The following is a 22,443-nucleotide window of genomic DNA, read 5'->3' as shown; positions in this document are numbered from 1 at the left end:
AGTTCTCCTCCCTGGGGAAGATGCAGGAATTCTCAAAATTTTCAATTAATTGATCACTTCTGAGATCCAGGCCCTACAATGACTCATCCCAATGTCACCCGATTCAGGGCACGGTGGAAACTGAAGTGCAAGAACTTCAAGGTTTGATGATGTCAGCTCACAACTATTATATTTTCAGAATACTTTGTTATTTCTCTGTATAAGGAGCAGAGATGTAATAGTTTGCTGGATGTTTTATGTGGATAAAAGTTAATGATTTATAATTTATAAACCAGTGACATAGGAGTAGTAAAAAAAAATTAAAAGGGCTATAATTAAAGACCATGAGGAGTAGGAAACTGTCCCAATGATTCTTGGAGTGACAAAGAGTGTATTTAAATTCCAAGTCTGGTATTATTACTACACAATGGTATGTCAATGTTTAAGGGCTCGAGTTGTTAGTAAATTACCCTTAAATTGCTATTTTTATTATACCCTTGTTTTCAGTTTAATAACGTTTACCATAAAAGGGTTTCTTATAAGCACATTTAGGCAATTTGCTCATGCAAGAAATGGCTAGAAATTAAATGCACACACACAAGAAGTACTGGTGAAATAAATGTGCTAAAAGGCAGGAATACAGGCGGGTTTTACATGGTCAAAGGCTCTCTGTAAGTTACGAAGTCAATCCTAGACGCATCAGGTACTAAAGCCTTCTAAATACAGTGCAACTCTGCACAACTTAAAAGTGAGTAACAGCACACACCATGTATCTATTTGGTAGGGATGTGAACTGAGCCAGGGCACCTGAAAAATCAGAGAAAAAATGGCAAATACCAATGTGGCAAATGGTGGGATTCTTGTGTTGGCACCTGCAGTTGAATTTGTCTCCCAAGGTACCTTCTTGAGCTAGAGGTGACCAGAGAAGAATCCTCATAATTTGGTGGGAGGCCTGCTAGTGGTATGGATTAGACCAGATGTGACAGGGAACCCAGGCTGGAGTTATGAGCCCTTACGGCTGGAAGTGGTGTTTTGAACAGGTACAAAGAATTGAAAAGACAGAAGGTGATTGCTGGCTTCCAAGGTGGCCTCCATTGATCCTAGACTATTGGTATTCACCTATATGCTTTCCTCCCACACTGAATGAGAGCTGGTCTATGTGACCGAGAGTGCAATGGAGGTGTCCTGACATTAGGTCATAAAAAGCATTGCCGCTTCTCCTTGCTGTCTTGGTTCACTTGTTCTGGGGGAAGCCAGTCACACCAATTATGAAGATGCTCAGGCATCCCAGAGAGAGACCTGTATGGGAGAGTTCAGGCTTCCTGCTAACAGCCAGAACCAACTTGCCAGTCACATGAGTGAGCTTGGAAGTGGTGCCTCCAGGTCTAGTTTATTTCTTGACTGCAGCTTTGTTGGAGACCTTGAGCCAGAGCTACCCAGCCAGACTGTTCTAAATTGCTGACCCTCAGAAAACTGAGAGATAAATGTTTGTTGTTATCTTTTTTTTTTTTTTTTGAGATGGAGTTTCGCTCTTGTTACCCAGGCTGGAGTGCAATGGCACGATCTCAGCTCACCACAACCTCCGCCTCCCAGGTTCAAGCAATTCTCCTGCCTCAGCCTCCTGAGTAGCTGGGACTACAGGTGTGTGCGACCATGCCCAGCTAATTTTTTGTATTTTTAGTAAAGACAGGGTTTCACCATGTTGACCAGGATGGTCTCGATCTCTTGACCTCGTGATCCACCCGCCTCGGCTTCCCAAAGTGCTGGGATTATAGGTGTGAGCCACCGTGCCTGGCCTGTCGTTACCTTAAGTCATTAAGTTTTAGGGTAGTTTGTTACACAGCAAGTTAAATAATACAGAGAGCATTTGGTTACTTGGTAAAAGCCACTTCAAAATGCTCCTGCCTCTTGGATTCACTAGAAAAAGCAGAGATCTACATAGCAGACTCTATCGACCACTATGACCATTCTAGTCTTTTCCAACAGCAGGAAAGTCATCAGGTGCCAGTCATTCAAAGGCACCTGACCATACTTAAAAGGCAAGAGCCAGGCACCTCTACCCCTAGCAGATACTTCCAATGAGCCCTTTAACCTCTCCTGAGTAGAGATCTGGTCATCTCTTCCATGAAGACTTTCCATCTGTAGTTACTTTTTCCCCAGGTACCGGCATGGCTGGGTGCTCCAGGAGTCCTCCTTTACTCCTTCAGGACCCAGGCCAGCTGGGAACTAGGCCTGAGATCTCAGCCAAGGACTGAAGTTAGGGTTAGGATTCACCTTCAGGGTTCTGACCTCCTCCTGGCCATGACCAGTCTGAGGCTGCCCATTTCCAAAGGGCACAAAAACCAGGCCAGCTCCCCCAGCCACCTGCCTCAGTTCTGACCCCTGGCCTATGAGTATGCAGACAACTCTCATATTTGTATTTCCAGCTCAGGTATATCCCCTGAGCCCCACATTCACTTTCCAAATGCATCCTCTACATGCCCACTCAAATGATCTCAAAGTCAACATGTCCATAACCCAACTCGTGCTCTCGTTCTCACCACGTCTGCTCCGTTGTGCTTCTTTCCTATCTCAGCAGATGGCTTTCCATCTTTCCAATTGCTCAGGCCAAAACCTTGGAGTATCCTTGACTCCCTTCTCTCATATCCTGTGTCTAACCTCTCCATAATTCCTAAGGGCTGAATCTTCAAAATACATCTGGAATGTGACTACCTCTCACCACATTTCTGCATCTCTCCACCCTCTCCAGTAGCCTATTATCAACCATAACAACCATTTCTAAAAGAAGGATCTTTGAAAACTAGAAGGCAGATCATGTCACTGCCCTGATCAAACATGTCAATGGCTTCCCACCTCAGAGTAAAAGCCAAAGTCCTTCTGATGGCCTGTTAGTCCCTGTATGACCAGCCTCTACCCTTACTACTGATCCTTTCTTATTTCAGTCAGTCCTGGCTTCCAGGATGTTCCTTCAACATGTCAGCGGCGTGCCTGCCTCAGAACCTTCGCATTTGCTGTTTTCTCTGCCTGGAACACTTTTCCCCCACACCCATATTTAGCCTCTCAGTTCTGTCTTTGCTCAAATGTCACCTTCCTAGTGAGACCTTATCTGTCCACGCCATTTTAAACTGCCCACCCCACTCTCTCACCTTACACTCCCTTATCCCCAGGTCATGCTTTGCTTTTTCCATAGTGCTTACCACCATGTGACCTGCCATACAGTATGCGTATTTCTGGCCTCTCTCCATTAGAATGCAAGCTCCATGAGGGTAATGAGGGTGTCTTCATTTTTTCATGCATTAATATTTCCTTATTAGTTACAGTTGTTTTTGTTTTTTTGAGACAGGGTCTTGCTCTGTTGCCCAGGCTGGAAGCAGTGGCACAATCACGGCTCACTGCAACCTTGACCTCTTAGCTTCAAGCCATCCTCCCACCCCAGCATGCTGAGTAGTTCAGATCACAGGCATGCACTGCCACACCTGGCTAATTTTTGTATTTTCTGTTGAGATGGAGTCTTGCTTTGTTGCCCAAGTTGGTCTCCAATGATCCTCCTGCCTCAGCCTCCCGAAGTACAAGGATTACAGGCATGAGCCACTGTGCCCAGTCTAATTATGTTTTTTTAATAGCTATATAAAATTGTTCCCTGTCCTTTTGTTTGATAGAGTTTTAATAGCCTTTTGGATTTCTCTAAAATGTTAGGTATTTTCCTAGAAGTTTTCTTTAAATGAAGGCTTAAGACAGAATGGATGACCTATAAACAATAGTCGGTGCCACCATCACACACAAACTGTTCAGTCACCTTTTTCTCATTCAGCTCTGCTGTTTTCTGATTATTTTTAGCTTTACCATCAAATAAAAACAGGAACATGGAAGAGAGGGAAATAAAATGATTACCTCAATTTTCAGAATCTTTACCACCTCCCCCTTTTCAATATTCTGTTTAAGATGGAAAATTTCCCCATTGTTTTTTGCTAGAAAACAAAAGCAAAATGGGTGCTTTTTGTGATTGTAACTGACACCAATTAAAGTAATCTTCATGAAAGAGTGGAGAGGCTGAGACAGCAGAATGAAATGTATTTAATACAACTCTTGCAAACATCTTTTTAAGAAGGAAAGAAAAGTAGTGTCAACAGGGCTAAGACTGTTATATGTGTGGGTTTTTTCGGCACAACATGATTATGTTTTAATAAAACCTCATAGGAAGGGGTCTCCTAAGAATTATATAAATTAGAGGTGAAAAAAATGTTACCTCACTCGACAAATACAAGACACATTCTTGTAAACCACGCTTGACTAGTCTTTTTACACCATAAACCCCCCAGAGGAGAGGCTGTAAATGTTCTAAACACAGGAAGCTTTCCCATTCTCTAATCTTCAGCGTCACCCTCACACTCCCAGACCACCACTGCCAAAACCCCACCCACCACAGAGCGACTCTTCAATAGTATCTTCAAAGAATGAATTAGCAATCCTCACGTCGACCTTGCAAAGGAGAAAAGTGTGCTTTCTACTTCTACGTTTAGATTTAGGCCTTGTTCCACAAAAGGTTATATTCTGGGACTTCTGAGTCCCAAAATCAGCACACCATCGTCCATGTAGCCTAACTACAAGAATATTTAACAAACAACTCCAAGGTCAGCATCCTTGGCAATGTCCAAACAGTCAACAGAGGAGTATCTTGGGAGGAGTATCAACAGATGGAATCACAAAAGAATAGTTCATGCTTAATCCAGTGGAGCACACTGAACAACAGCCATGCCACACAACAGGTTTATACACCTCGGGAAGTCTGGGATGGGCTGGAGTGCACACATCCCACCCCTGACACCACAGAGCCATTCTACGTCTTTACATGCATCTGAACTGAGAAGTCACTGGGTCCCATGCTTTCTAAAATAATGAAGTTGCTCAACAACCTATAGACAAAATTTCCCAACTCAAGAGCTGGGATCCAAAGTGTAAGTGTGAATGTAAGAGCCCCGTGGTGTGGTGTGTAACCATGTAAACATTGTCACCAAGGAACAGCATGTAGATATTCCCGAAATATACATGTTAGCAATGTTGATAGTAAAAATGTATGTATCACTCATCGAGGTATGAAATATGAAATACTTACAGCACAAGTCATCCAATGGGAGAGGGAAGGAACAATTTTGTGTAGGCAGGATAATCTAGTTCCCAGTCACAATTTAACTGGTACTCTTTTTGGAAAGAAAGGCCTGGCTAACTGTACAAGCAAGGACAGAGGCTCCGACCCTGGCACATACTCAGTCCTGCTCTCCTGTCCTCCCAGGGCACGGCCCTGTAGAGGGAGCTAGAGGCACACCTCCCTTCCTGCTTCCCCTCCACTGCCAGCCAACGCCGGGAATTTCCACAATGGTAAGCAGTAAAAGGCAGCAAAATTTTCACCTGTTACTTGTGCGCCAAACTCTGTCTTCAGGTTAGTAGGTCTACTGATGGAATCAGAATAAGATTTTTCCGATTTTTTTTTCATTTTTGAGAAGGGAAGCTACTTTTTCATTGCTGAAGTCCTCGGAAAAGGTAGGAAGGACCATGGTGAAGAAGGCAGTTCTCTAAATAGGAATGAGAATGGCTGAGGCCATTTCTCTCCTTCTGGGCATCCTGCCGTGAAATTGAGTAGACATAGGGCTCAGTGGCTGGATCAGAACCAGGAGGACTGATCAGATGAGGGCCCTTGGCTTTAGCCGAATCGGTGGGGATGCTACAGAAGGAGACCAGAGCTTAGGGCTCACAGGAATAATGCCATTGAACAAGGGCCTCATCTTTCCCGGGTTGCAAGCATGCTGCCATCTAGAATTCTACAACAAAGGCAGGCACTGAAAAAAAAAAACAGTGAGAGGGCTCAGGCAGGGGAAGGTAAGCGGGAGGAGAAAGGCCCGGTAGGATGAAGAGGAGCGGATGCTGAGGCAGAGTTGAGGACAAGTTCAAGCCTTGTCTACAGACCCGCACAGCCCAGTGCAGGCAGGCCCACGTTGCATGGCTGAGAAGCTGGAGAGAGGACAAACCTGGTAGGAAGAAGGAGCTCCTTCTTGGAAACAAACCTTCTAAACTCTATGGAGGCAGGCAGGAGGCAGCAAGGGGCCCCTACATCCAGGGTGTTTGGAAACTAACCATTGTCCACCCTCCCTCAACTCTACCCTAGGCACATGGCCCAGTGAGGAGAAAGACAAAGCTAACTTCTAGCCACATGGGTTCCGAGCCGGGAGTGACAGCAGTGGCCTACTGTGTTGTCTTAATCTAGCTTCCTGCCATCACCTTTGGAGATGATTGTGTTTATTAATCCATCAGATACTCATCTTCGGTTCCTATCAATGTATATGGCTTGGTGCTAGGATCTTTCCTTTAAAATGGCATTTGTGGTATCAGAGATAGCCATAGGGAAAGTTTTGTGCCCACAGAAACGTCTACCGCAAAGAACTTGGGGAGAATCAGACCAGCGGGATAGAGAAATACCTGGAGAAGGGTTCCATTTCTAGAATCAACAGGCAACATTGTAAGGAGTAGAATCCATCTTCTAAAGTACTCCTAGGCCCTCCAGACAGCACCCAACACATTATTTGGCAGGAAAAAAAAAGAGCTTAGTCTACTATCACAATACCAGTGGAGACTTAACCTCTGGCTGTTTGACTCTCAAAAGAGATCAGTATCATTTATCATTGAATACTCCCTGCTGTCGATCTGTCCTGGACACATCTGAACCCTCCCCCTCCACTCCTATCATCATCTGTGATCTCGTTTAAGAATCTTCCTCTCTCCCCAAATGCCATTCACCACTCGGGCCCTCGCTGCCTTTTCTCTCACAACTGAGCTCAATGACTTACACATACAGATTACACATCTGTATGACACCCCCTCCCTTCACCCCTCCTTGAGGGTGGACAGTCCTTCCACTTTCGTGTTGCCTGCTCCCTTGCCCAGGTCAGTGCTGATCACACAGTCTTGCTAGACCAAACTGGTCAAAAAAAGATACATGTACTTTTTCTTTACGGCTGATGACACGGGACATCTGTTCTTCCTCAGCTTTGACTGTCTCTCTGATAAGTATCAACAGCAGAAATCTCTGGACCAAGGCAAGAATGGTGAGGGGACACTGAGGCTCCAGCAGAAGGGGAGGGCAGGCCTCTCTTCAGATGATGCCCCCAGCGTCTTCCTATCAACAACCCTCCCTTGGTCTACACTAGGTCACATGCCCAATGTCTCCCTGCTGAGAGCCCCTCCTCCTGCCTCTACTCAGATGCAGACACAGGTAGGGTAGCCGATTCACCCAGAGACTCGGAGCCCAAGATGCTGGTTGTTAGTACCTAAGATGGGCTCAGTTGTCTTGAGGGCACCTTTCTAAGGTATTCACTCCCAAGAACTGTAGGAGTATCAGGTGCTGTAAGTGACTTGGGGAAAGCAGAAAGACAATAAAGTGTGGGGAATGAGAGCACAGACGCTAGTCATGCTGTCTGCGCTTCCACTGAGTGAGCTGTGTGAACTTGGGCAATTCACTTAACCACTCTGTGCTTCAGTTCCTCCATCTGGAAAATGGGCTACCTCCTAAGATTGGCAATATCTGAATTATTTAATCTTTGTAAAGCATGGGACCATCATCTGGCCCATGGTGAGTACTATGTAGTTGTTAGCTGCTCACCAACAATCTAAGGGACCAGGATCACGCTCCATAGGGCTCTCTCCTACAGGATGGGGCAGGGGAGGGAGGCCCAAAAGCCCTAAGACACTGGTTCACAATGTGTGGAGGAGGGGCCTGCCAGAAAAATTGTTAGAAATACAACTTCTGGGACCCCTTCTTTAGATCTCCTGAATCAGAAACTGTGTTTAACAAGCCCCCAGGTGATTCTGATCCAGGGTCAAATTTGAGAACCCGAGAAAATCATACCCTCTAATTTATAGCATTTGAAGCATCTGGGAAGGCTGATGTGAAACCAGGTGGAAAACATGATTTCTTACCAGGAGAAGGGCCAGGAGAAAGTGGTTCAAAGAGTGGCAAGAACCTATTTTTAGAGGAAGTTGTTGGATTTTTTTTTTAAGTCAACGATAAATATGCAAAATGTCATAATATTTCTAAGATAGGGCTGATCTCTCAAGTTTTCTATTCATAGCAATCTAGCCAGTTAAAAGCAGCAATCGCTGCATCTAAGGATAGACAGGGAAGCCACGATTTGGCCCATTTGGGTTTAAAGAGTGCCATAAGAATAAACAAAGTCTGGCCAAGCCTGTGCTGGCTCATGAATCAAACGAAGGTGAGAATTTCAGTTTTAAAGCATCTTTACCACAGGCTCACACCCTCACAAACCACCCCCACACAATCCCCGGAGTTCTGTGCTGCTCTGAGGAGGAGAGTTGAGATGAGTCTGTGGAAGCCTGGGCATCAGAGCCAGTACGTTACCTCTAAACCGTTGCTCCGGAGAGCCGTCTGGTGAAGTTTGGTATCAACTCACTGGTCTGACGATGAACCACAGGACATGCGTTAACAGGAGCAAAATTATCTTGATTAGGGGACCGTAATATTTCGCTGAGTTTGGGGGTGAGGGCACAGCTGCTGTCCAGGTTATATGGAGCTGAGCACATTACAGTTGAACCAGGTGCTAGGTGAAAAATTTGCGAGTTGGTGGAATGATCACATAAGAGATTGCTCCATCTCTTCCCTCTCCACTTTGTCCTTCTCCTTTTCTTCCCTCCTCTGGTGTCTACTGGGCACAGCTCATCACTACTGAGTGTCTGGCTGGGTATTGTGATGTCAGAGGCATCAGCCACAGAGGGCAATGCCTGAGAAAGGACAGCAGCCGGAGAAAGGGGCACGTGGCCCTGATTTCAGCTCCTGTGATACCACACTCCCTCCAGTTATCTGATAACATCTTACATCGGAAACATTTCTTGAGGCCCTTACCCTTTTCCCAAATCAATATGGCACTTAGGGGACACCAAAGCACAGAGAAACTTGCCCCCAATCATGCAGTAATGCCCTGGTGACACCATGAATGGTACTGGAGCTTCCTGACCCCTTGTCCAGGGGACCTGGCTGCCTTTTATAGAAAGTTTCCACACACCTTCTATTCCTAACCTCAATCACAAGCATCGCCGGCCCAGATGCTTCAGCAGCACCAGCAGACTCTGTGTCACCGGCTTAGTAACATACCCCATTTAGGAGCATGAGCACAACTTGTTTGCACGGGGAATGAATTAACTGAATTCTAGATATTCTTTTTTGGCTGCCTTTTGTTTTGTTTTGTTTTTATTTCAAACACAGCTAACTCATCAGGGCTTTGGACACCAAGAAAGCCAACTTTGATTTTTCAAGGGAAATCAGCAGCTGACCACACACCAGTCCCTTCCTGGTCCTCCCCAAGATGCTGAGAACATCCAAAGTCTGCAGTTTGGAGGAAGGAAGAAATACTTGGTTCATAACTGCCTGTGGAGGGGCAGGATGCATCTTTTCTTGTACTTATTTTGCAAGATGACATTAAGCAGAACAGTGCTGAGAAAATGGAAGATAATCTACAAAAACAAAGGTCATCACTTCTTTATATAATGTGAGAAGTTAACTGAATGTCCTTGAGGTCTAAAACGGGTAGAGCCTTTGGAGGAGAGGGGAGCAAGCCCCTTGGAGTCAGACAGGTGAAGAAGGGCAGATGTATAAGTGCTATCACAGGGCCAGCTCCACGAATCACTGCACAGATCTCACTGCCAAATCAAACCCCTGAAAGCACAAAGACTGGAAGAACTGGCTTATTTATCAAACAACTGACGGGCCAGGGCAGGGAGCAACTCCCAGCCAATAAGGTGACTTGGTTTCTCAAAATGACATAAATACATTTCAACTGTGTAGTAAATAAAATGAAATTTCATTGTAAAAGGGCCCCAACAGTCCCCCATGTGATCTGCCTCTGCTGCCTCCTCATGTGACTGGCCTCCCAATTTAGCGCGTAACCAACTCTCAATGACCTGTAATAACACTATTCCCAAATTAGAGCTCTCAATTTGACTTGGCTTTGGTCCCTCCCTCAAAGCAAAATAAAGCATCCGTTTTCTTTTTTTCACATTCATAATACTCTCCTTTTGAGTTGCCAACTCAAACCCTGTTTCAGTCAGATTGAGCCCTTCCTCTATTTTTTTTTTTTTTTTCTGGTTAGCCAAAGAGCCCGATGGAAAAACACCAAGAGACAAAAACAAAAACAAAATCAGACAAAAATTCCAAGTAAGTGACATTCAGCTGGAAAAGCTATGATTCACATGCAAATAAAAATCTCCCTGAATTCACTGTTATATGACGCAAGCCCCTGGCTTCGACATAAAAAGGGCAGAATGAAATCACCCACAATTAAACTTGCTCTGGAATACTGGAATTCTCTGGCTAGGCCTTCCCAACTAATAATAAGAAAACCCCCAACTGTAGCAGAATGAAGTTAATTTTGTTGGGAGCCAGGGCATCCCCACCTCAGCCAACATTCACTCCTGAAACTTCCCAACCCAATAAGCTCGTCTTCACCCACCCCCTCACCTGCATTCAGCATAACCCGCAGGGAGACAGGGCTCAGTTCCCCCAAAGGGACGTCCCTTCCTTCCAGGCAGACATGAGGGATTTGTGCTGAGAAAACTGGACTCACCACCCTCCCCGCAGGAAGCCAGAGTACTAGAAAGCTTTCTCTGGAGCTCTGGAAGATCTCCCTGAGACTATATAGGACCTTTGTATGAGCTTCACAGCAGCATCAGTATCTGATCTCAAGCCCAGGCTGGAGATAGTTTAGCAAGTAACCTCTCCTGACTGGTAGATAATTTACCACCCCACTTCCCTCTTTTCTCCCTCACGAAACTGAAGCTGATCTGACACCACTTTCTTTTTCTCCAGATGTTACCCTTAGAATACATACCTCAATCTGCTTGAAAATCATAGAACTCTGGAGATGGAAGGGACCTCAGAGATTTCCTTGTTCTGCCTGTTCTGGTTTTAAGTGTTCTTACCACACACAACTGCCAACCATGGGGAGCTTTTCCACCTTTCCACCATTGAAGAGAGCTGGGGTTACTGAAGCCACAATCAGCTTCTCTGCAACTTCTAACCATTTGGCTAAGATCAGTTTTTCTGAAACCACAAAGAAAAAAATCTATGAACAAGTACTAGCATACCAATGTTCATAACAGCATTCTTCACAAGTCATAAGGTGGAAGCAACCCAAACGTCCAACAACAATCTGAATAGGTAAACAACATGTGGAATATATGCCCAATGGAATCCTCTTCAGCCTTAACAAGGAAGGAAATTCTGACACATGCTATAACATAGATGGACCTCAAGGACACTGTGCTAAGTTAATTAAGCTAGACACAAAAGGACAAATACTGTATGATTCCACTTGTATGAGGTCCCTTGAGTAGTCAGAAAGCAGAATGGTGACTGCCAGGAGCTAGGAGGCAGGAAGAAGGGGGAGTTATTGTTTAATAACATCCTATTTGGAATGATGATAAAGTTCTAGAAGTGGATAGCTGTGATGGTCACACAACATTGGCAATGCAATTAATGCCACAGAACTGTATACTTAAAAATGATTAAAATGGCAGATTTTAGGTTATGTATATTTTACTATGATAAAAACAAATACCAAAAGACAATCTACTTTCCCTCTAGGGGAAGAGAGCCATTCATCTAAATCCTTTTTAGGTTAACAGTCCCGAGGTTTTTCTAATAATCTTTGGGTGGTGTGATTTCCAGGCCCCTGTAGCTTCCTGGCCACCCTCCTCTGGCTACACTTCATGCCTCTTTGCAAACCTGGTACCCAGAACTGAATTGGATTGCACTCAGCTTCTCCTCCCAGGTCCTGCCCTGAGGCACCCGGCTTAACCCCCAGTCAAATGTGGCACAGAGCAGGCCTACAGCCTGCCTGCTCTGGCTACCAGGGCAAATGCCCAGGTCTGGAACAAAAAGCATGTGCCCCCCTACTACCCTGATGCTGCTCCATTCCCAGACAACTGTGGGCAGCTGCAGCTGAGAAGTGAAATTGGCAACAGCCTCGAGGGGAGGGGGCAGCACTCAGTTGAACAATTCAGTCTTTCCATAGACTTCTTGTTTCCCCGGGGGTGTCTGGCCAATGGAAACAGGGCAGGCCTTCGGGGATGCCTCTTATCAGCAACCCATCACAAACCTGTAACTGCCTTCATGGTGTGGTGTGCAGGGCAGGGATGGGAGGCACATCCAGATGTGTGCAGCCCCAGCCTAAGCCAGCCTTGTTGGGCATCACAATGGGTTCACCCGCCTCAGTCCATCTGGAAAAGGTTTGAGAGCTTGAGGCAGGAAAGTTCTCTTTTGCATTTTAAAGTGTGTTGAAACTGAGTAGCCTGGGTGTTGGTCTCATTCCACAAGTGAGTAATCCATTTCCTGAAAGTAAGCTGCTCCCCCTTTGGAAGTGGCCCAGTGATTTGGGGGTGCTGTTAGAGGTTTCACTAACTCCGTAAATATTTATTGGCAAGAGCATGCAGCTTTTCTAGGAATGTCGGTTAATTTGCTAAACTAATGTCTTTTAGGTAGCACCCTTGAAAAAAAATAATTCCTTTCCGATGGGTGAGCAATTTATGCCTGGGACAGGGCACCAGAGGGGGAGTTTGTTTCATTTACTAGTTAGAATAACCACAAATAAATTAAAACCAGGTCTGACTTTAAAATCTCTACCTTCTTCCTCTTCTTGACTCCTGATTTTCTATTAATATCTGAGCCAGTAATGGGTTGACTTTGGAAAACTCTTTTCTATGGCAATATTTTACTGGGAGTTTGAAACGATGGGGTTTGAAAACTCCCTTTCCTGTGAGCCTTTTAGCTTTCGGGATCCTATACGGATGATCTCATACATCTACCCCTCACTAAGACTGTGCCCACCTGGATCTATCTGGAGACATGCCTCCTGTTCTCCTGTGGAGAGCAATTTAGACTTTAATCACCTGGCTTGAAAAAGGCTTTTGCCTTGAAGAATAAAAACTTGTATTTTTTTTTATGGCTCAAATGATCACTTTAAAATCCATTTAAAATGACTCCTGTGCCACCTTCTCCTCCTCCTTCACGAGACAGGTGGTCTTCAGGAAGGAATCTACATCTGATCCAAACTATGGAGATAGAGGAGTCTACTCGGAGCTCTCCCAGGAAGGGGATCAGTTTGTATGTATGCAGGTTCTGATGTAGGAATGTATCAAGCTCAGGACTGATTCTCCATGATGTATCATGGATAGTTATAGATCTGATAGAAAAAAGGTCATTCTAGACTCCTGATCACAGGACCAGCATTCTTCCTCAACCTTTGTTGGAACTAGCCCTTCTCATGATGATCTTAGAAATCCTATGTGACTGTGTTTGGCTCCAGGCATCTCTGCCATCCACTTGGGTCTTCTGAGACAGAAACGAGAGTATTCATGACTCTTACTAACCCTGGCATGCTCCTGTGCCTCAGGCACTATCCTGCCGCACAGTGGCCTGCATTTTCAGCCATCCCTACAAGGATCATCCTGAGATCCAATGCCACCCTCTATTCCATCCCCCACAGGAACCCTTCAGGGGTACCTGGGAAGGAGATGACTGAGAGATGACGGCCCTCCTTTGGTATTCTGCACACTTGTAGATAACGGAGCCTGAGCCCATGAAGCCCAGAGTGCCAGTATACACTCTGTCCCTCAAGAACCAGGCAGGGCGCACAGCTTTCCAGGGAGGGCCCCGTCACGGGAAGCACTGCACAGCAGCCAGCAATGGGAGAGAACAATATGCTGGCTGCAGCGAACACAGGATTGGTTATTCAGATATCAGCAACACCAAAACTAGTTTTTGTCCTTGTTCATTCATTTCCTTTCTTTCAGCAGGCCTCTACATATAGCATTGCGTAAGCATAAGTCACTGAATGCCTGAAAAACAGAGCTGGCCTATGTTGATAGTGTAGGAATTTGGCCTCTACTTGCTTTTACACTTTAATTTGATACATGTTTATCTTCCATTGCATTACCTTTTTACTGTTTTGAGGACACAGCCATAGTCAGAGTGCGGATCCACAGCAGAACACCTTGGAGACTGGATTATGTGCTCAGAAACTCCCCTCTTACATACTTTTTGGTACAAGCTGAGGTGTGTATGCCTAAGTAAATGCTTCAAATACAGTATAGACAAGGATCAGCAAGCATGATTATCAACAGGGTTTTTAGGAGCTGGGAAATGTCAGATTCACAAAACGAGCTTTCAATGGGATATATGCAGAGAGGGGCACTGATTGAGAGTTTGGGACCCAGATGGGGTGGTGTGTTTGTCACGTGGCTACCATTAGTACCAGTGCTCAACTGCCACAAGGTAACCCTCTTATTATTCTGTGACCACCTCCTACATAGGCATGGCTCAGGGAAGATAGAAAGGCAACAGAGGAGTGAAAATGGAATGAAACAGTAGAGACAGGAGGCCAACATGGAATCCAGCAAGCTCTGGTTACTTCTGCTGCTTTTTGAGTCTGGGGAATATGACTTCTGGAATCTTCCCCTACAAAACTCATACCCCAAGATCCTTCTGCAAACACAGCAGACTCCCCATGACCCCAAACATTAAAGGCCACATTGTGGGATGAGAACAGGGGCTTATTCTTCACCCAGAGATTCCCGAATCACACACTGCTTTAATGAAATCCCCATCTCGGGCACATGTTCATAATATTCATCCTTACATTCTGTAAGGCCAGTCCTGGTCCTGTGTACTGCATGTTATAATAGCGTAATTATTTTGTAGTCTGTCTTCAATGGCTCTGCATTTCCTTCTGAAGTGGGATATTGCAGCAGTCGTAAATCTTTCCATCCTCCCGAGCAGTGGTCTGTCACAGCTTACTTATACTGCTTATCTTTTGGGAGAGTTCCAACTCTTATTTTGTTTAAACTTAAGCCCTGCTAAACTCATCTCCCTGCAGTGTTTTCATTTTGGGCTCTATCAAAAAACTAATTAAACTAAAAAAGTTTTCTAAAAGGCAGGGCGTGGTGGCTTCCACCTGTAATCCCAGTACTTTAGGAAGCCAAGGTAGGAGGATCACTTAAGCCCAGGAGTTTGAGACCAGCCTGGGCAACAGAAGGAGACCCTGTCTCTATAGAAAATATTAAAAATTATATGGGCATAGTAGTGCATGCCTGTAGTCCCAGTTACTCAGGAGGCCAAGGTGGGAGAATTGCTTGAGCCAGGGAGTTCGAGGCTGCTGTGAGCCATGATCACGCCATTGTACTCCAGCCTGGGTGACAGAGCAAGTCCCCATCTCCAAAAAGAAAAATAAAGTAAAATAATCAGTGTCTCATGAGCATAATGATCAATAAACACATACACAATCACATTTACCTACTTAATCTCTGCTTTCGTGTCTGATTTGTTAGTATCTGTCCTCTGTGGAGTACTTTTCTAAAAAGTTTGCAAAATCTCTTTCTAATCTCAAATGCAAGACAAGTGGGACTGTGGTGAGGAAACTGAGGCTCCTCGTGCTGAAGTGACACATGGTGGTTGGGGGGTTTGGAGGGGTTCTTTTTGCAGCCTAACTCCAGCTTCCCAGCCCAACAGCTGGTCCCCCGCCAGCTCACTGCTGAGGCTAAGCTGATGCTTGCTGGAAGAGAGGTCTGCACCGTGAAGCCTGACAGTTTCACTTCTCCTCTTGGTTCTCTCACAAAAAAATCTAAACCTTGACAGACATTAGAAATTTAATAATAGTTTAAGAGCAAATCCCAGCATGTGTCCAAAGCAATACAGAATCAAATTCTGAAAGAAAATAAAATATTGCTTTCTTCTTCTCTCCCTGGCTCCGCTGGCAGGGTGGGAGTGAATTGGGTGTGTCGGGCGAGGGGAGAAGAGACTCCAGAACATACCATTATGATTATCCAACAATAACAACACTCTTACTGGCAGTGTCCTCTGCAAAGATTAACAACATGAGGTTTCTTTTACTCTACATGGCAACAAGCTTCTGAAGAAAATAAAGTAAAAATATAAACTGCTTTATTAACTACCAGTGATGCTGGTTACTTTAAGCTTTCTTAAAACCTTAACATTATAAACAGGAATGTGCTGGAAGTTTCTTGATCTTGTTTCAACTAATAGTCACTTTTCAATTTTTCAGAAGAGGGTATTTAACAAATATGGCCAAATTTAAGTAATTTAAATTTCATTAATTTTCTTTTGAAACAAACATATCAAAAAGTAATGACACAGGGAAAGAATAGCCCCAATACCCACACTGCAACCCTCAACATTATCTACTCACAGTCCAGAAACGTATGCAGTCTATCTTTCAGTAACAGACCTGAAAATTACACCACATTGGCAAGAAGCAACTCCACAGCAGATGTATTAAAAAATGAGTGGCAATTAAGGCCCAATTCACCATGCACTGTTTTAATAATTTTTATTTTCTTTTCAAATAGATTTTTTTTTTTCAAATAGAAAAGCTGGCAGTTTTATTAAAAGCAGTACTGTTAATTTTCATGTGTATAGTTTTTAGTCTACAACTATATGAAGCCTAAGAAAAGATTTCTGTATGAAGAAAAATGCAGTGACCTCAGGCAAGCCTGTGAGATTTTCCAACAGACACAACAAGGGTATAAATGGTGGGGGAATTGGGCACGAGCCACCCAAGATCTGAAGATAAGGAGTGTGGCCCCAGTAGGACTATGAGCATACATGCTCCATCTTTTCTTGATGCACACACCTATCCTACCATTATTTTGTTTCCAAATCCTCGAGGTCACTATCCCAATATGTCCTATCTTAGGCCCAGATGGAATCTTCTTGTTAACTCTTGAAGAGTCTCAAACAGAAGCATTATTCTCTGCACATTCTGAAATGATTTGATAAGCAGAGGGAAGGGTTACCATGCAGAGACCATGAATGCAAAAAGGTCAGTTCAGAGCTGTTTCCCAACTTCAGACAGGACCTCAGGAACACAGCACTAGGTTCTAACTCTGGGAATGTGATCTCTTATGCCTCAGTTTCCTCATATTATAAAATACACATGATGCTCTTCTATCACCTGCCACTTCCAAAGAATGACATGGAAAACAATGGTTTGTGCATCTAGAGACTTAGCACTGGTATAATGATAGGCATTCAGTTTGGATGCCCTCATCTACAGACCTTCACTCCTATAAGCTAAGATCTCCACTCCCATGCAGGTCTCAGGGCAGCCACGGAAATTTGGTCTTTGCCTGGCATCCCAAATCATCTGGAAAGGGAAGAACGTGTTTACACATTCTTGGTTGCAGATTGGCATTTTTAGAAAAGATGAGACCGCTTCTCATATAATTCATTTCTCACAATATTAGCACTTGTGTTTTAAGAGCACATAGCAAGGAGCTGTTAGAGAAGCCAGAATCAGAATTAACTGGCTGAATGATAAGGAATATTGTTCATGTTCTTCATTTGCTTCTGAATGTTTACTTTTTAGCAGCTCCAGAATATTCTTGGTCCAATGCATTGTAAACACATTAGAATCACCCAAAACAACTTTAAATATGTGATCCTGCCCCAGTGTCCAAAAATGATAGAGAAAAAACAGCTCATTTGAGAGTTTCCCCAAGGTCCTACTAGTCTGTCATACACAAAAGACAAACCTGCGTCAATAAAACATAAGTGTTGGAACTATCTGTCTTCCTTGTTTTCCCTGCTATCTCTTGCCTATTACTATTTTTAAAACTTACACAGCACAGAGAAAGGGGAATGGGATTTGAATGAAGTTGGGAGACAAGACTGAGTCTTGAAGGTAGCATAAAAGGCTGGAATTATGCAGGGTTTTACTTATCCATGCTTTCCTGAAAGATCAGATATTCCATACCCTCCCCTGCTCAACCTGCTCAACCTACACACACAGACACACAGACACACAGACACACACACACACACACACACACACACACACACACACACAGGTAAATGGTGATTGCACATTGGTACTGCAGAAAACAACAGAATTAGGAAGGTCACTTTTAAATTCTCCTCCCTTCTGCCCTGAGGCAGGTCATAAAACCTTCATTCTAGAGGTACTCTCCCTGTACCTGGAGGAAAAGAACAACCTTATTTTTAAAGACACAGAGATGCCAAGAAGAATCTGATCAAACAGGCCTTGCTAAGTTCCCCTCAGTTTATTACCATTAGATCACAGCCTTTTGTCTTACAATCATACTTCTGCACCACAAGTGTGCATTCTTTATCAAACCTAAGCATAAAAAGATGCAGATTTCTCTGTTTCTTTGGGTCTTCTTTCTGAAGCCTCCCATGTCATGTAAAACTTATATTTAAATCAATTTGTATGCGTTTTTCTTGTTAAAAATTTGTCTTTTGTTGTAGGAGCCTCAGCCATGAACTTAGTGATGGGAAAGCAAGATATTTCTTTTCCTTTATGATTGACAGACAGAAAGAATGAATGCAAATTGCTGAAGGACATTAGAGGCTATTGAGAAAGCATTCAAATACTAGTTGTAAACCCTGAAAGACTAATTCAATAGACAAAAATGCCCTTTTAACCAAACAATTCCAACATAAGAGAGAATTTCCCTCTTTCACCAAAGCCAAATATTTTACTATGCTTTATAAGACTAATTAAAACAATATTGTGGTATTTGAGCATGTGTGGGTTATGGAAAGGAACAATCCACCCCACAAAAATCTTCATTTCATCAAGCAAACACTACATCGATGGTGAGAGTTATGCAGGATCCTCGGAGACTTTTGCTTTGTTTCATTAACATTCACATATCCACTTGGTAAGAACTGTAGCTTGGAACTACAATTTCCATTACAAAGCCTCTGAAATGCCAGGAATGAGTCATGGCATTGTGCAGCCTGGGCAGTGCACTGATTTTCTCCATTAACCAGGCGTACATTCTGACAACTTCCAGGAGAAAAGCTGAATGAGTCAGTTTCAGGAATAAACCACATTAGAATACTATGTGCGTGGAGGAGTTAGGGTAATAGGGATCGGTTTTTGTTGTTTGTGCTTTTTAAATAGGAATATTCATAAAATGCATTTCTCTGAAGATAGCAAAATAACGTAGATCCATCCAATTATAAGGATTCTAACACCACGACCAATTTGGTTGCCCAAACATTATGAAGTGTAGTAAAACTGCTAGGATCCAATATGTTTTCAAGGACAGTTCCAAAGCCCCCTTCACACACAGACCACTACCTCTGAACTACTTCCAAACACCTTCTCCTTTCCTGATTTTCTTCTTTGGGTGTCTTAGAACACCTGACTTTCACAGAGAAATGGGAAGTCAGGAGATAACAAGTTAGATAACTAAACGGGGGAAACACATGGCCAGAATTCAGGCAGAGCATGTGCCGTGTTTCAGCAGGAACAACAAACCTGACTATAAAAATGGATCTCTGGCTTCAGTGGGAAGCAAAATGCATAATGCAAGGCTCTAGACGGCGGGGATCTCTTTTGCATCCCATCATGTTCCCTGCTGCCATTTCGGTTTTAGACATGGGAGTCCAAATCTCTTTAACCCTACACTTCCCTAAGAATTGCTTACTGTGTTTAGGAGATGAAGGCCTAAAGCATTGTCATCCTGGACCACCTACTAAATAAAGAAGTCAGCAATACCGGAAGCCTAGCAATTTCCTGGCAAGATGGAAAGACAGAAAGTACTAAAAGCAGGCTGGGCATGGTGGCTCACACCTGTAATCCCAGCACTTTGGGAGGCTGCGGCAGGCAAACCACCTGAGGTCAGGAGTTTGAAACCAGCCTGGCCAACATGGTAAAACCCCATCCCTACTAGAAATACAAAAAATTAGCTGGGTGTGGTGGCTCGTGCCTGTAGCCCCAGCTACTCCAGAGGCTGAGGCAGGGGAATTGCTTGAACTTGGGAGGCAATTAAGTGAGCCAAGTAAGATTGTGCCACTGCACTCCAGCCTGCGCGATAGAGCAAGACTCTGTCTTAAAAAAGAAAAAAAAAAAAGAAAATGAAAATACTAAAAGCATCAAATGGTTAACATCTTTTTAGAACTTCTGATCTTGTTTGAAACGTATACTATATGATGATTTGAAAACTGAGCACAACCGTGAAAAATGGAGATATCTGAATATGCCAAGGGCACTTTTAATACCAAAATGAGAGGTTAAAGTACCGAGGGTGACTGTCAGGAGCTAGTTTTTCTCAGAACTAACGTGGAGGTGCTGTGGTGTTCAGGGGCTCCCGTGTACAGGATCACACTTGCTTGTTCTCCATCTTTCCGAGCACTGAGCCACGGCCTTGCTTTTTCTTTTTTTGGATTTGGCCTCTGATGTTTAGGCACAAGTCAGCACACACAGATGAATAGATTAACTGAGCTAATTTAAGGGAGCCCTCCCATGGAAGGATTCTTTTTTAGCCTTCTATATTTAGGTTAAGGTTTGTGCCTGTACAAGACACTTACTGAAGAACTGAGCTTTCCAAACCTTACGAGCAAGGACTCTCTACCATGAGATCTTCCTGACAAACTACTCACATGTGCATGGGAGCTCTGATGTCCCCCTAACCAGAGTATTAAAACAGACCAATAAGGAAAGCTCATTTGTACTGCAGGGTGACTCTTGCCTGACTTTCAAAAATGCAATGAGCACGTACCGTGTTGGTATCCAGGCTGGCACATACCCCTATCTGGTGAAACTTGGTAATACTTAATTTGATATGACAACTCTATTGAATTGTTACCAGAAATAATCATTTCAATTAAATCACACAGTTCCTAAATCTCACATTTAGGAACAAATGTAAGACTTTGAAGCTCTCCACTGCTGAAACATTGGTTCTCATGTTCTTATATTATTGCTTAGTCAGACCTAAAGAATGGCTAAGGAGTAAGTTTAAAGTTTGACCCTCAAGCAAAAATTTCAAAGGTTCTGTGACTTGTTGGTCATAAAATAAGCTGCTCCTCATGGTGGGGGATTCTCTGCCTTCCTTTTTTTTTTTTTTTTTTTGGAGACGGAGTTTTGCTCTTGTTGCCCAGGTTAAAATGCAATGGCGTGATCTCGGCTCACAGCAACCTCCGCCTCCTGGGTTCAAGCGATTCTCCTGCCTCAGCCTCCCAAGTAGCTGGCATTACAGGAGTGTGCCACCATACCCAGCTAATTTTTGTATTTTTAGTAGAGATGGGATTTCACCAGGTTGGCCAGGCTGGTCTTGAACTCCTGACTTCAGGTGATCCACCTGCCTCGGACTCCCAAAGTGCTGGGATTACAGGTGTGAGCCACCATGCCCAGCTTTCTGCCTTCTTCTAATATCTCTCCCTATTGGGCCAACAACAGTGGCTCACAGCTATAATCCCAATACTTTGGGAGGCTGAGGTAGGATGATTGCTTAAACTCACGAGTTTGAGAGCAGCCTGGGCAACGTAGTGAGATCTCATCTCTACAAAAAATAACTTTTAAAATTCACTAGGCATCATGGCATGGGCCTATAGTCTCAGAAACCAAGAGGCTGAGGTGAGAGGATCACTTGACCCCTGGAAAGTGGAGGCTGCAGTGAGCTGTGATCATGCCACTGCACTACAACCTGGGTGACATAGTGAGACCTCACCTCAAAAATGAAATAAAATCTTTCCCTAGCCCACTTACTCAAGTATCATTTAAATCATAGGTAAATCGATGCTAAGGAATCTACTACATTCTCATAATTACAAGAACGTCAATGGATTCTCTTCTCATGTTTTTGACATTTAAAGACATCTGCAGAAAGGTAGACACCATCTGTGTCCTCCTGCTGGCAGAGACTAAACACTTGCACGGTAGAAACCAAGCCAATATCTACTCAGTCAGAAGGGCCTTCAGAGAACAGAATCCATTATCCATTGCCTTCTCTTTTGTTTCACAAATTCCTGGGCATGCTGAAGAGGTCAAGTTTTGAACATGCTACTTTTACAGTCTTACTTTGAGAACCTCATGCAAAAAATTTAAAAGCAAAAAGCAACTTAAAGGAGCAGCAAAACTCCTGCCCTTCTCTCCCTAAAAATGGAATAAACTTACTTGGCAGTAGCTCTGCTGCCACTGAATATATTTACTTCTTAAATGAGACAAACCTCTTGCCAGGCTTCTTGCCGACTCTGCAGGGACCTAGGCCTCCTTTGCATAAACAGTTCTTTCCAGAGAAAAGAATGAGAATGCTGCACTTTAATATTTTGGCATTCCTTGTTGGATTCAAGTGGAATGCTAAAATGGATTTAGGTCCCAGAGGAGAGAAGTGAATGAATTTTCATCACTCCCCCCACTAAATTGCATGTGCCCCAAGTGTGGCGTCTGATGACTAGAGTAGGTTCCGTGCTCAGACAGAGGCATCAGATGCTTCAGAAAGTAGGGAAGAGTGGCCTCCAGAGTTCAGGTCTCAAAAATAAACCAGTCCCGATCCATGAGCTGAGGTCTGAAGTTTAAGACTGATGGCCATTACTATTTACACAGACGGAGGACCGAAATTTGATCTCCCTTCAGCTCA

The 22,443-nt window shown here is 43.9% G+C and overlaps 1 protein-coding gene and 1 long non-coding RNA gene across 13 annotated transcripts in view; one reads left to right on the top strand and one right to left on the bottom strand.

Annotated features, from left to right (window-relative positions):
• Positions 1-22,443, bottom strand: part of SAMD4A (sterile alpha motif domain containing 4A) — a 230,112-nt gene that overhangs the window by 97,653 nt on the left and 110,016 nt on the right. For 3 of the 12 annotated variants that reach the window (XM_078334983.1, XM_078334986.1, XM_078334984.1), the window contains exon 3: positions 10,869-11,080. The exons of 6 other annotated variants lie outside the window; for them this stretch is intronic. Coding sequence is in view for 1 of the 6 variants with exons in the window: in XM_035260564.3 (XP_035116455.1) it covers positions 8,439-8,568 (130 nt within the window). In the remaining 5 variants the exon portion in view is untranslated. Of the gene's footprint in view, positions 1-8,386; positions 8,690-10,868; positions 11,081-22,443 lie in introns of those variants that run through there. 3 more of the 12 variants (XM_078334982.1, XM_078334985.1, XM_035260564.3) reach the window with 2 other exon arrangements.
• LOC118144945 (uncharacterized) lies at positions 12,264-14,483 on the top strand. The gene is made up of 4 exons (XR_004729913.2): positions 12,264-12,354; positions 13,055-13,141; positions 13,991-14,092; positions 14,350-14,483. It is a non-coding gene; the product is annotated as an uncharacterized LOC118144945 (long non-coding RNA).

Source organism: Callithrix jacchus, chromosome 8 (genome assembly GCF_049354715.1).
Source record: "Callithrix jacchus isolate 240 chromosome 8, calJac240_pri, whole genome shotgun sequence".
Classification (NCBI taxonomy): Eukaryota; Metazoa; Chordata; class Mammalia; order Primates; family Cebidae; genus Callithrix; species Callithrix jacchus.
This window is presented reverse-complemented; position numbering and strand designations above follow the sequence as displayed.